The sequence below is a fragment of the Protopterus annectens genome, chromosome 6.part1 (genome assembly GCF_019279795.1).
Source record: "Protopterus annectens isolate FY-2018-M chromosome 6.part1, PAN1.0, whole genome shotgun sequence".
NCBI lineage: Eukaryota > Metazoa > Chordata > Ceratodontiformes > Protopteridae > Protopterus > Protopterus annectens.
This window is the reverse complement of record NC_056738.1, coordinates 409,376,439-409,391,043: the sequence shown is the minus strand read 5'-3', so window position 1 is coordinate 409,391,043 and position 14,605 is coordinate 409,376,439. Positions and strand designations below refer to the sequence as shown.

At 42.7% G+C, this 14,605-nt stretch overlaps 1 protein-coding gene across 2 annotated transcripts in view; it reads right to left on the bottom strand.

Annotated features, from left to right (window-relative positions):
• Window positions 1-487: 487 nt before the first annotated feature.
• TM7SF2 (transmembrane 7 superfamily member 2) overlaps window positions 488-14,605 on the bottom strand; it is a 435,806-nt gene continuing 421,688 nt past the window's right edge. For both annotated transcript variants that reach the window (XM_044075830.1, XM_044075831.1), the window contains one exon: window positions 488-4,302. In XM_044075830.1, the coding sequence (XP_043931765.1) occupies window positions 4,142-4,302 (161 nt within the window). In that variant the 3' untranslated portion in view covers window positions 488-4,141. The remainder of the gene's footprint in view (window positions 4,303-14,605) is intronic.

Sequence of the window (14,605 nt, the reverse complement as noted above, 5' to 3'; positions counted from 1 at the left end):
CTGCAATGGTCCATTGAAATACCCATGGCTCGGTTAAACATGGGGGTAAGAGAGTGATTGTGGCTGCCATGGACACTAACGCCCATAATACCAATTCCACCGTCAGTGACTGAGCTTGAAGAATACACACGACATGTAGTTTCAGAGACTGGATTCTCTCTGAGGTTAGAAAGACCTTGGTTTGAATTGTGTCCAACCGAGCTCCAATGAAAAGCACTTGTAATGGAGCCAGTAAGGAATCTTTGAAATTGATGGTTATGCCCAACTGGTGGGCTAAGGGAAGTAGAGAATCCCTCACTTGGCAGAGCTGATGTCTGAAAGGGGCAGTGAGCAGCCAATCGTCCAGGTAGGGGAAGACCTCGAATCTCTGTAGTCTCAGGTGAGCCGCTACCACTGCCATCACTTTGGTAAACACCCTGGGGGCTGTGGTGAGACCAAAGGGGAGTGCTCTGAACTGGTAATGACTGGCCCCCAGCCGGAAGTGGAGAAATCTCCAGGAGCGCCTGTCCATTTTGATGTGATAGTACGCATCCTGAAGGTCGACCGAGCACATCCAATCGCTCTCTTGCAGAAAGGGCAGAATAGATTTAAAAGTGACCATCAGGAACTTTGTCTTGGCAACTGCCAGATTTAAGATGGAGAGATCCAGAATGGATCTTAATTCCTCCGTCTTCTTTGGCATCAAAAAGAATCTGGAATAAATGCCTAATCTGGTCTGGTCTGGGGGGACAGGTTGGATGACTCATTTTGTCTAGCAACTTTGTAATTTCTGGTGCTGCTTCCTCCCTATGCATGGGAGGAATGTCCAGGGGGTGTTTGGGCAGAAGAAGTGATTGAGTGAAAGGGACAGAACACCAAATGATCATCTGTGATTGACTCCCAGGCTGTTAGGTGTAGTGAGAGGCATCCCCCGACTGCCTCCAGAGCTGAGTAGCCAGGCATTTCTTCATGGCTGCTGTGCAGGCCTGTCTGAGAAAGGCTCTCAAGACCCCTCATTCCTCAGACACCCTCTGCTTTGGGGGGGGGGGGGTTTCATCGAATTCCCCTCTGCCTCTAGGGGAAAGTGAGTCCTGAGCATCCTGGGAGCAGCTCTGAGACTTTTGGAACAACATCTTCTTTGCGCCCCCCCCCCCCGCAGATTCCTTGAAAAGGTTTGTTGGGGGGGGTGGAGAAGTGGATCCCGATGGCAGACAGAGTCTTCCCATCCTTCTCGCTCTGGACAAGTTTGTCACATACCGACTTTCCAAAGAGGGTGGAACTGTCGTACGGGGCGTTAGTAAAAGACGCCTTAAAGGGTTCTGAGAATGCACAGAGTTGGATCCAGGCATGACACCTGATGGCAACGCCTGTCCCAGCAGCTCTAGCGGCACCCTCAGTGGCATGAGAGAGAAGCTGCATAGAGGTGTTAGCAATTGATATGAGGGTGGCCATGCGAAGTGAAAACCTTCTGGTCTTCCACCGTCACGGACCCTGGAGTAGATTCAGTGATCTCCTTAACAAGGTCTCGGAGTCTAATTGCATGTGCCATATAATTCAGCACACATACTGAAAACGTGGCTGAATCATACACCCACTTCCTAAAGTAATCCATCATCCTGGGCTCTCAGTCTGGCGGATAGACAGTGGAGCTCTCCTGCGCGAGCTCCTTCTTAGTGGCCACTGCCACTACCATGGCATCTATAGGGGATTCTTTGGTCCAGTGAGTCCTATCTGAGGGAGCACTCAATACCTTGTCAGGGTGTATGGGTATTGGCTTCACCATGTCCATTTCCTTCCATGCCTGAGATGTAATTAGATCCACCAGTGGATCCATGGGAGGGGGCACCCAGGATGTAGAGGGTCCTATGCCAAAGACCTCCAGTAACACCAATTTGTCCGAGTTGAGTTACTGGGCAGACCACCCCCCTCGCTGATGAAGGATCTCCATGATATTTCTGAAGGAGACATCCTCGGGGGGGTAATGGGGGGGACCCTACAAATTGGTGTCCTCAGTAAGGGACTCTGGTGGGGAGTCAATGTGGCTCCTTTTGCACATATGTTTTTGATGCACCTCTTCAGGGGAGGACTCAAAAACATCTGGATGCTTGTGTGTAGGAGCTCCCTGTGATGAAAAGGTGGCAGGCTGTCCCTGAGGTAGCAGGATGGCAGAATCCATACCAAAATTAGAGGGAGCCAGGGTGGACTCCGAAGACAAGATTGTCAAGGGTCTCAAAGGTATCGAGCGAGCTCTCTCCATCATGTAGAAGGCAGAAGGAAAGCGAACCATCTGAGAAGGGACTAGAGACAGATCTGCCACCCTCTGGATCAATGGGGGAGTCAGAGCCGAACCTCCAAGGTGCCCAGACTCTGATTGGAAGGCTCTCTCCGAAAAACTCAGAGCCAACACCATCCCCTCGGATCCAGTGCTGAGACTATGTCTCCAAGAGCTGGACAGATCCAAACTCATCAGATCCGACCTACTCAAGGTAATGGCTGGTGTCGAGTAACAAAGTAGCATCGGCGCCAACCCCTCAACGCCGACAGTCCTCAGATCCGAAGGCTCCAAAACCAGGGGTCAGATCGGAGAAGGAGTAATTGGTAGGAATGTGGACTGCCTGCCCTCCGTTCCAGAGGGAGAGAGGGCAGGCAAAACTCCCATCTGTATCTGAGTGTAGATAAATTTCCACATCATCCTGTCCACCTCCACTTCGGAAAGGCTGTGGGTGGATCAGGATGAAGAGGTCACCGATACCGGCCTGGACAGTCGGTGAGGTGAAGCTGGGGCCGGTGAACAGATAAGAAGCTCCTCCAGCTCTGGAGAGAAGCGAGGGGAACAGAGCCAGGGAGACTCTGGCTGCGGGCTGAGCAGTACTTGGCCCGTGGACCAGCAGAGGATGAGCGATCAGGGGACCGCTACCTCAGCTTGTCCCTGTGTTTATGTTTGTCCCCGGGCCTCTTGGCAGGAGGTTGAGTCTCAGAGACTGAGGGCGGAGACAGAAGTAGCAGAAGTCAGGGTTGAGGAGGCCTGGACCCCAGTGGTAGCAGGGGGAAGAAGGCCTTTTAAGATTAGCTTCTTTCTCCTATCCATCAATGCAGGAGGACTGAAGCCCACACAGAAGGAACAGGAGGACTCTACATGGGAAACCCCTAAGCATACCACACATAGAATGTGGCCATCAGCTGGGCATAGCTTATGGCCACATTCTGTGCACTTATGAAAACCTAGTTTAGGGTTCTCAGGCATAATCCCTGCAGAAAGGCCCAACCAGAACACACACGCTCCAGATAAAAGACAGAAAAAGTTTTTTTTTTTTTTTTGTACCGACGCAAACAGCACAAGGGTAGGGAAGGTAGAAAAGATAGAAATAGAAATTTAAGTAAGAAGAAAGTAGAGAATCACAAAAAATCCCTCAGTCACTTACCCAAAAAGAAGCTCAGAACAGCAGATCACGATGCTAATGCTAGAGCGGCAAATGAGATCTAAAGGGTGGAGAGAGACAGAGGCATTGTGGGCAGGGAGGAGCTTGGAGCTCGGATCAGATGCTGGAAATGCAGTTGAGTCAGATCCATGCCAGATCCTTGTACCCACAGGTTGAAGAGCAAATGAAGACAACAACTTCAGATCAGTATCTTAGGTGGTCTATCTTTGGCCCTTCATATTTTTACACAATAAATTCCAACCATGTATGTGTTAGCATTTAAGGAAATGCTTTTGGATGACAAAAAAGTGGAACGTCTAACTAAATCTAAACCTATTTTTACAAATAATTCACAGTATTTGGAGAATATTGTGTTTAGCTGATATTGATGGTGAATTCAGGAGAGACTTGACTTCACATTTCAGCTTAATGTCTGGAAAATAATAAACAGGTTATGGTAGGAAAGAACCTTCTTACCCTTATGCCATACAAATTAGTCAGAATAATAACAATAATAAAATCCCTCAGCTCTTTGGCTACCGAAGAGCACAGGTTAATTAGTATAACTTCATGAGGGTCCATACTTTTAAAAAAGTGCTTTTCTTAATCCAATACAAAACTTCTGCATATAAAAGATCTCTTAAACATCACATAGACTGGTTTATCTTTGCAATCTGTAGTGGTAAACGGGTACTTCTCTGGCATGTGTCTTCCACAATGACGGAGGTAAGGCGTAAGCTTACTTAGTACATGTAAGGAAAGATTCTGTAAGGGACTCGTTTACAGTATTCCTCCCAGGCCAGGCCATACTTCTTCCGACACTGGTGCTCATCCCGTGCTTCTCGGTGTATCAGTAGGACAGTGAAGTAAATCACATAGAAGTAGGGCAGAATGTGAGTAAAACCTGTGAAAATAAACAAAACAGACACATATGTATATTATTTCATAACTAGGAACTATCAGCATATTATTTTATAACTATCAACTATCAGCATTTAGTTTTCATTTCCTTACTTTAGCTATAATTCCATTATAAGAGGTAGGCTGTACATGCAGTTCTATACAGAAGTTACTTTCGAATGCAGACTAATAGTTTGGAACCAGATGAGGTGTACTGCAGTGCATTGTAGGAAATGTAGACGAAGCAGCAGTCCTAGTATCCTGACAGAAGTCGAGGACACACAACTCAGGAGGCATATGTATTACCACAGCTTGGACTGCAGTGATGTCACAAATGTTAAGTATATTACACAGTGGTGCAAATATGCTTCTGGAAATAATGTGTTCCATGAGTCTACCAACAGTCATCTGTTTTACAAGTGTAAGCAAATTCCTTCTGGAGTCCAGCCTAAAAAAGAAAAATGACCCTTAAGGGCAGCTAGCCTAGTACTTAACTATGAGAGAACCTTACTTCATTTGTACAAATCCAAAACAAGCCTCTATGAGCTGTCTTTTTCTTTTCTGGAACCATAAATAGCCTTGAGTAAAACCATTACCCTTCCTACCCTTGGGGACCACTTCTACGATTCTCTGTTTTGACAGATACAGAATGGGTGCAATGAGGTGCTGGGAAACTTTGGTATCTTTTTGTCCAGAGGTTTTGACTGTTCAACTCTAAATGGTACCCCCTTACAGTGATCCTTGACTACCATCTCTCTGTTACAAATGTTCTTCACTTATCCAAGTAAGCTGTTAGTCTCCCTTCCAGGTTTAGCACAGTGTGCTGGGACTGGGGTGGGATGGGAAGTTAAGTTGTTACAGTCACAGCTGTATTTTTGTGAAAGCAAGCTTTGCTCCTTGCCTTGTCATCTTGCCATTTTTCTAAAACAACCTGCTCCTTCTTGGGCTGCTTGATCATTACTGGCTTTCTATAATGGGGGCCCTGTTTGCTATGGCAATTTCTACTACTCTTAAAAGAAGAAGGTAGAGCATTTGTTTCCATCATCTTTCCCTTCTCTTGCAGGTTCTTGAAAACTTTCTGAGCTTGACCTATCAAAATTTGAATCAGGAGCTTATCTGTCTTTGATGTTCATAGGTTGGTACTAGGCTATCGGCCCTAGGGCCTATACAAGCCTAGCCATAACAATTCCCTGGCTATTTCTTCCCACAATATTTATTTCCCTGGACCCCTGTCTACCAGGGCAACTGATGTGATCCCGGGGTAAATTTCCTATCTCCCATCCAGTTGTCAAGGTTCCTTTTGAAGAGGACCAAGGAGGTGCTCTGCTTGACATGTATGAGCAGTCTATCCCAGAGTATGGAGAGTCTCTGGGTCAGGAACCTATCCCTCCAGCATGTTTTGTTCATTGTTATGACAATGTTTAGGTCCCTGGAGCATGTGGCTCTAATGGATTGGGATTTCTTTAAGTGTAGCATGTCCACCAGCTCTGGGTAGATGATATGCAACAGAGTATAGCTGGAGTTTTTTTAGTTGGTCAGCACAGGGCATCTGCTTTAGGCCTATGATTCTTTCAGTGAGGTGTTTCTGTGGCCTTTCCAGTTGTTGCAGATGTCTTGTGAGGCTGATGGGTCTAATGAGGGATGAGTACAGTGGGACAATGACCTCCTTTTTTCTGGATGAAAAGCCCTTAGTGATGAGGGGTGCCACATAGAAGGATTTCCTGACTGTTGTGGTGATGTGGTTATGAGACCACACCTGTGTCCCTAAGTCTCTTATCACACTTTCGGTGTTTAGTGTACTGCCACCTACTTGGTAATTCATGGGTACATGTTTTTTCCCAAAGGGGATAACTATACACTTCTTGGCATTCAGCTTGTGCCCATGGCTCTGGCACCAAGCATCTGTTTCTGTAAGGCCCTTTTGTAGAATATCCACATCATTTGGGAGTGTTTGCCTGTACTTCAAAGAAGTACAAGCCAAACAAGAACGGTCCCAGGACTGAACCCTGAGGTACTCCACTTGTCACTTGTCTGGAGCTGGATTTGGAGTCGGCTACGTTTACCGTGTGGGTTCTATCAGTAAGCCAGTTGGCAACCCATCGAGTGATGTAAGGATTTATTCCCAGCTTAGTAGGTTTATCTATGTTTCCAGAGTGGGGGATGGTGTCGAAGGCCTTGGCGAGGTCCAGATAGGCTGTGTAGACTACCTTACCCTCATCCATGGCTCTGGAGACTGATTCGTAGAAGTCAATCAGGTTCATGAGACACGATCGGCCCTTCATGAACACAAACTGGGTGGGGTCCAGTGTTTGAAGGTTGCCAATGTCTTTGTTTATAGGTTCCATGATAATACGTTCCATGGCCTTGCAGATCAGGCTCATCAGACTGATGGGATGGTAGTTCCCAGGATCCTAGGTGGATCTCCCCTTGTGGAGTGGGATAACTGTAGCTGTGCACCACTCAGTGGGCACAAAGCCTGAGGTGAGGCTATGATTAAACATGACACTTAGGTGTGGTGCCAGTTCATTTTGTAGTTCATGTAGTACACAGCCCGGGATGTTGTCTGGTCCCATGGATGCTGTATTCTTAGCTTTGGAGAGTGCGTTTTTTACCTGCATGGCCGTGATTACTGGAATTTGGCAATCTTTCTGTATTGAGATGGGCCCTATAGGGGGTGAAGATGGCACTGACTCGATCTGCCAGGATATTGGCAATGTCCTTATGTTCTCAGGTAAGAGTTGTGTTTGAAGCAATGCATGTCTTCTTAGAACTGTCCCAGTGGTGGCTGCCCTAGCTGTTGCATTAACACCATTAAAACATATTCATTGTCATGCTTCCCTAACTGAATGGCTGTATGAATGAGATGCACTAAGAGTGCTACAGAGCCTTCCTTTTTCGTATCATGTTCCAGTATCTGCTTTAGAATGTGGTCTAAATGCTAAAATAGCATTGTTAGGTCTTCTTACTCTACCTATCCAGAGGTCTACTCTTCTTATAATTGGGTAGTGTACTTCTTTAGGCGGGAGTTCAAGACAGATGGAGATAGAGACAGAAATTATCAGGGTGTGCCCTTGAACAATATAAAATCGGTTCAGCATTTTTGGTGCTGGGAGTTCAGAATGCTCCTTGCATAAGGGGGAACTGCTACAGGCTTTTGGGGTGGTTACTGCCCTGTAACTCTAAAGCCTTCTTTTGAGTATCAGAACCCTCAGCGACCTGCCATTGAAAGTGATCCTTCATAAAGACAAACATATCTTCAAAGTTGAGTTTGTCAGGAGGGGAGAGTCTGGGGTTAATGTATTTTCACATTTGGTATTGTAGCCTGGGGTGTGTGTGTGTGTGTGTGTGTGTGTGTGTGTGTGTGTGTGTGTGTGTGTGTGTGTGTGTGTGTGTGTGTGTGTGTGAGAGTGAGAGAGACATTTGCAACCTGCAATCCAGGTTGTTACTATGCTCCTTCTAGGTGATACCATTGTCCAAGGTATCTGTGACCAGGACAGGTGAGAAATTCATGCTATGTTTGTAAGGACATTCACTCAACATCAAAGGCCTGGTATGGTTCCCGTGCCAAGTCCTGTAGAATGGTTGAGAAACTCTGGGCCCAGGAGAAGCAGTCCAGTGTCTGAGTAGGGGGAGGCAGGTGTATGGTACGGGTGCAACCTCCTAGATTCTTGTCCTTGAATGTTTGCCCAAAGTCTGGAGTTTGGGCCAAGTATAAGAGTCATTCCATTCTGAAAAGCAGCCATAATTGTCCAATTATTAATAGAGGTAAGCCGTCTTAACCCCGCTTGATCAGAAGGCATTTCCTCTACAAAAGGTGTGGAATAGCTGCCATTCAAAAGTTTGGCTTTTGGTCAGTCCACAGCGATGTGCCTGAGTTGTCCAGCAAAACAGCCTCCAGCAGGGTATCAAATTTAGCTACTACTAAGCTGTCAGACTGGGGGGGGGGGTACTATATATCAGTACCATCATGCTATTGCCATCCACTGTTTGAGTAAGACCTAGAACATCCTCCCACTTCTCAGTCCTGGAATGTAACTGTCTCATGGAGCTGTTGGGACAACCCCTGCTATCAGATGTTACTGAGGATCTATGGATAAGTTCCTCTAGTTTACTCTTTAAATATGTTATGACTGAATTCCTTCTGGCTTTTATTGCTTTCAGCTTCAAGTCCTTAGAGATGCCACAAGCACTGACATAGTGGTTATGACCTTTACAATATATACTTCTGTCATGCCCATCTTTGAATTAATTTGTCTTTTGCAAGCACACTTGGTACTGCTTGGCCTTCATCCCCAGGCTTCTGATCGGGAATTGTTTGGTCCTGAGCTGATATAAGAAAGACCAACTTCAAATTAAGAAATTCTACAACAAAAACAACAACAAAAGCTCTTACAGAAAAGTGGTAATAAACACAATCCCTAAGGATAATTGTCTCAATACTTGTGCTCTGATCCAATGGACTACACAAACATCTGACTGATTGTATCTCATGGCAAGAAAGTACTGAAGATGACCAACCACACATCTGCCTTTATATATAGATACGGATATGTCCAGAAGCAGGGGAAACAAAAGGTCAGCATGGGGGAATGGGGTGGGCTCTAAAACTCTGGCTGGAGGTAGGATGCCACCTGCAATAGAAATCCCAGAGGTTATGACTACTGCAGTGACTTACATGAAAAACATCACATGCCTTGACCATGTAATACCCTATGCCCAAGTTAAGCAGGTGTCTAAGACAGACAGAAATTGCCTATAAAGCTATCACAGGAGGCATGGCAAGATACTCAGTTGTCTTCATTGAAAGACACTTCCCCAGAGTCTAGAAAATGGAAGGTTTCTGACAGTCTAAATAACATTGGAGACCTACAGAAAAATCAGGGTATCAGTGAGGAGAACTAGGCCAAAGATGGAACTGTCTTACCACTGCAAAGAGGATTTTTTCTGGTTTGTGCCAAGTTAGAATCCTGCACTGGCAGGGACATAGAACATGAAACCACACACTTCCTGGTTAGCGAAGAGTGATACATTTTGGATTTCCTTATCTGAATAATGGTAGTGGATGTAGAATCAGAGGAAATGATGGAATGGCATACAGGAGTCTTCCCCATCCAATGAGGAAAGAAAGCAAAGAATCCATTGTTCACTCCTTTTTTTCCCTAATGGCACAATCAGAATTGGTGGTGAACCGCATTATTTTCTGTGGTGAACAGGTCAAATTGTTTTTTTTTTTGTTAAAAATGTAAATCCAAATAACAATATACAACATAAAAACTTTAAAACAATGAATAATTGTGATAATAAAATTTCATACTAACAAACTCAACTATTTACAAACATGGATATTAAACAATAAATATTTAGTTTCAATTTCCAGCATTACTTATTTAAATTGAATCATTTATTTTTTTTTAACAGAGCCTTAAATTTCAGCAAAGTACTGTAATATGAAGTGACTGTAGACAATTGAAGTTGACATACATTGTTCGTTATGTTCTTAAATTCTTTTAAAGTAGTAGTCTCATTCTTCCAGTTTATAGTAATAACCTTTTATTGCCCTAGCCAATATGCTTCAAAGAATAGGATTTTTATTCTGGGAACAAATACAGGGATTGGTATATTAAATAAAACCAAAGATTTAGTTAAAATAAATGTATCATTAAAGACAGTTTGTAAAAAAAAATAAATAAATAAACAAACAAATAAAAATCATATTTTGGCAAAATGGCTTGAGCAGTGTACAATTATAAAACATATATTGCCAATCAGCTTTTACGTTTGATTTACGTCTCCAACATCAAAGTTCTTTATTATACATTAGTTCAACTTTATGTGGTGTGATGAAATTTCTATATATAAATTTCCAGGAGAATAATGTCCATTGTAATGAAAGAATAGTTTGTTTTGAAGATAACATTAACATTTTGTCTTCCTCACTTGGAAAGTATTTATTAATCTAAAATAATTCCAATAATTTTCTTTATAATATATTTTCATACTTTTAACTATTTTACATATTATTATGGATCTCATAAACAAGGACACAGGCAATCTCCAAGCACTTGGACTCCACCCAGTTTGGATTCGCCAAGGGCAAATCTTGCCTGTTGAACCTGGATGACTTCTTTCAGACGGTCACCAAAGACCTGGATGAGGGAATGTCAGTACATACAGCTTATCTAGACTTGGCCAAGGCCTTTAACACAATCTCCCACTAGGGCATCATCGAGAAGCTAACACAACTTGGCATAACTCCCTATCTTATCAGGTGGGTGGCCAACTGGCTCACCGACAGGACCCTCAAGATCAAAATAGGCACCTCCATCTCTGATAGCAGACATGTCACTAGTGGAGTTCCCCAGGGATCTGTCCTGGGACCCCTACTGCTTGGCATCTACTTCACAGAGGTCCAGAAAAAGACAAAAGGCAAGTGGTTGACAAAGTCTGCAGATGACTGTAAGCTGGGTGTGTCATTGACTCCCCAAATGATGTTAACATACTGCAAGAAGGTCTCACAGAAACTAATGACAAGTGCCAAAGTCATGGCCTCAAGCTAAATGCAGAAAAAGTATCTTCATACCATTCAGCAAAAATACAGCCTCTACTGATTACCACATCAACAGCAACCCCCGTAACCACACAACCTGTGGTGAGAGACCTGGGTACTCAGGTTGATCACAGTCTCACATCTGACCATCATATAGCGGCAGTGGTCTGAAAAGCTTTTTACTTGGTACATCTCACAAGTAAAGGGATTGCATCCAGAAAAAAGGAAGTTATTACCTCTCTATACTCCTCCCTCATTAGACCAATAATTGAGTATAATGCCCAGTTTGGTATGTACCCCTCCTAACATCTGCACCAACTGGAAAGGACACAAAATACCTCACAAAGAGAATCCATGGCCTCCAAAACCTGTCCTATGTGAACAGGCTGAAATCCCTGTCACTCTACTCGGTATTGTACAGATTGCTCAGAGGTGATAGAGGTGATCTGTGTCTCACCTACAAGGCAATCTCCGTATTCGTAAGTCTAACTCCTTGCACACTACCCACCTGAAAGGCCTGAATCTAATATGCAACATCAAAAAAACCTGTTGTAGAGACATGTTTGTCTCCCAGAGGCTGCCCAGTCTCTGAAATAGAATTCCCATATACGTCAAACAGAGTACCTCGCTGACCTTCTTCAAGAGCAACCTTAATGAGAGGATAGGAAAACACAAATTTGTCCAAGGGGTTCCATCTCTATCCTTCATTGTCAAGGGCGACAGGTGCTGACTGAGGTTTTGTTTTGGGGATAAACTGTTGGCTAGGCTTGTAAGGGCCCCAGGGCCATTAGCCTAGTAACCTTCTATGATCCTATGATCGGACTGCTGCATATCTGCAAGTCAAGCACCACTCAAGTAACCCACACGCATGACCTCAACCTGGTCTGTGACATCAATAGGACTTGTTGGCGGGACATATTTGTGTCCCACAGACTCCCACTTCTGTGGAATAGACTCCCGCTCCATGTCATGCAGAGTACCTCATTAACCCTTTTTAAGTGCAACCTGGATAACTGGATGGGGAACAGAAACTACACCCCTGGGATTCCACCTGTGTCCCTGCCGGACAGGGACATTGGGTGCTGACTTGTCAGAACATGAGGTAAATTCTTGGCTAGGCTTGTAAGGGCTTCAGGGCCAATAGCCTAGTAACTTTCTATGATCCTATGATATATTTTAGATAAATATCCCTTTAATAGGTCAATCTTTGAAGTGTCATACTTCCAGAAGATCTTCACTGTGCAGCCCCTCAATTTGGAATTTTTCTGTTATTCAGCTTTTATTTTCAAACTTCTGGTTTATCACTACATCAGTCTTTGGTCTTAAGTTTCTGAATTTTGGCAGTGTTGTGGGTGTGGTAATACTTTAATCACATAGAAGCACGGCCAGCAGCACGAAACAGCATCAAGAAAATCAGAACAAGTGCCTAGAACCTGCTCTTTGCAAGGGCTTTTAAATAGAGAAGGTAACCCACTTTTAAATGCACTATATAATGTTCCAAAAGTAATGGGAGCTGCTGCCCAGCAAACAGATAAGTTTACTGAACAACTGACTCTGCTAGAAAGAAAAATGCATTTTTATAAAAGGCTCCAATGGCAGCGGTTACGCTTTAATGCATATCTGGAGCTGGGGATTGCACCTCAAGGCTTGCATAGTCAAAAAATGCCCTGTTATGCAAATACATATCCTGACCTGTTAAAAAAGTGGCAACAGCTAAGTTTGAAACTAAGTGCAGACTACGTGTATTTAATGTATGACTTCTTTGCACCAACTGAATCTCTGTTAATGGAAGAAATTATAAAAATGGAGAATGAACTTGTCAGCAGTTCTTGCTTTAATGTCATGCTTAATTCCTACCAACAAATGCTGGAGAGGCTACAAGCACTAGATAATGGGCTAGAATCTACAAAGAAACAAAAATTATTGCAAGATATGAATGACTAAAAAGCAGGGCATATTTTCTCCTGGCCAAAGGAAGAGCGTAAAAATGTGATACAACAAACAAAAAAGGGGGAAATGTAACAACTTGATCTTATTACAATAGAAAATATGCCAAGTACTAGCCAAGCAGTGAAAAATAATAAGCAATTTTTGCCATTGGTTCAATCAGTGGTCTCTCAACAAATGGACTGTAATTCTCTTACCATACTGACTGATAGTACCAACCAACTAGTGGGAATGAAGGCATCAATGAATATTCATCAGGAGAATAATGAGGCCCCAAAAGACATAGGGGTGTCAGTGGATGTGGCCCCTACATCGTATAATGGTGGGCTGCAGAAAAATGGTATGAATTCAACTGAAAAAGCAGTGATGTTTTTTTCCAAGGCTCAAACACCATTCCGGTTAGAAATACCGGAGAAAGTAAAGACCTATCAACAGAAGCAGCAAGGAAGTCATTCGCTACAGCGACAGATGAGCAATACCAGCAAATGGAAGAACAGCTGCCCCTTTCTTCAGAAGAAGGCAGCAAGACATTAAAAGAAAAAGAAAACTGCAGGTATTGTAAATATTTCTGACTGTGAGCTATCTCCTTCTCAAATAACCTTATTGCAGAAGGGGCTGAAGTTTATTCCTATTTGCTCAGATGACACTGTGAATGCATTGACTGATTTAAAATTTTTTGAGAGGATACTGAATCTTTAAACTCACATTTAGAGATGCTAAAAATATTAATAATGTGTCTGTGTGTAAGAAAAAAAGCATGTTTGTGCCAAATAGTTTTCCTGTAGTAACAGATTTTCATGACAAATGTGAAAAGGAATTGAGGGATTTATATGAAAGTAAAGCAAAGAAAAAGTAGTACAATTTGACAGCTGTTGAGCATAAAGCACTGAAACAGTTGCAAGATAATAATGAATTAATTATAAAGCAGGCAGATAAGGGTGGTGCAACTGTTATAATGAATACAGCAGATTATGTGTTAACAATGCAATCTCTTCTGGGTGATGCAAACACCTTTAAGACTATAAATGCAATGGATGTTAAGAAATGTATAAGTGAATATAATCTGCTTATTTAAGACATGCAACTTACTAACAGTATAAGTATAGAGCTGTTTAACTTTTTCACTATTCCTTGCCCAAAAACATCAGTAATTTATGGAATACCAAAGATCCATAAATCTTTGACCCAGCCACCCATGAAACCTATAGTCTCAGGGAGAGGCTGGGTAACAGAACCTGTTTCTACATACTTGCAAGAATGTTTAAGTAAGTATTTACCACAGAATCAGAGTTATATAAGAGAGACAAATGACTTTTTTTTTTTTTTGCTCAAAAGGTTTTTATTTTCAAAATATAACTGAATGACATCCATAATATTTGTATAAACATCTAAATAACTATGTACATTATTTACATTAGTCTGACATTTATAACAGAAATACATCTATACCATTATTTGTAGAGTTGATCAACCGGTTATCAAAGAATATCTGTTCAATTATTGCATAGTGTCAGTTATTGCATAGTGTCAATTAATGATAAGACTTTCTTCCATGGGTTGATGAGCAATGGCTTAGGATGAACCCTTAATTCTTTAATTTTAATTTCCATCAGCTCAGTAGTCTTCAGTAGGTTATAGAAGTCTTCCAGAGTCGGTAAAGTATTTGCATTCCATCTTTTAGTTATATACTTCCTTTATATTGCAAGTATTGCCCATAATAAATACATATTAGTCATGTTCATTTGAGAACATTCGTTCACATTTAACAATAAAAGAGCTTTAGATAATATAAACAAATCATTAAATAAAGCTT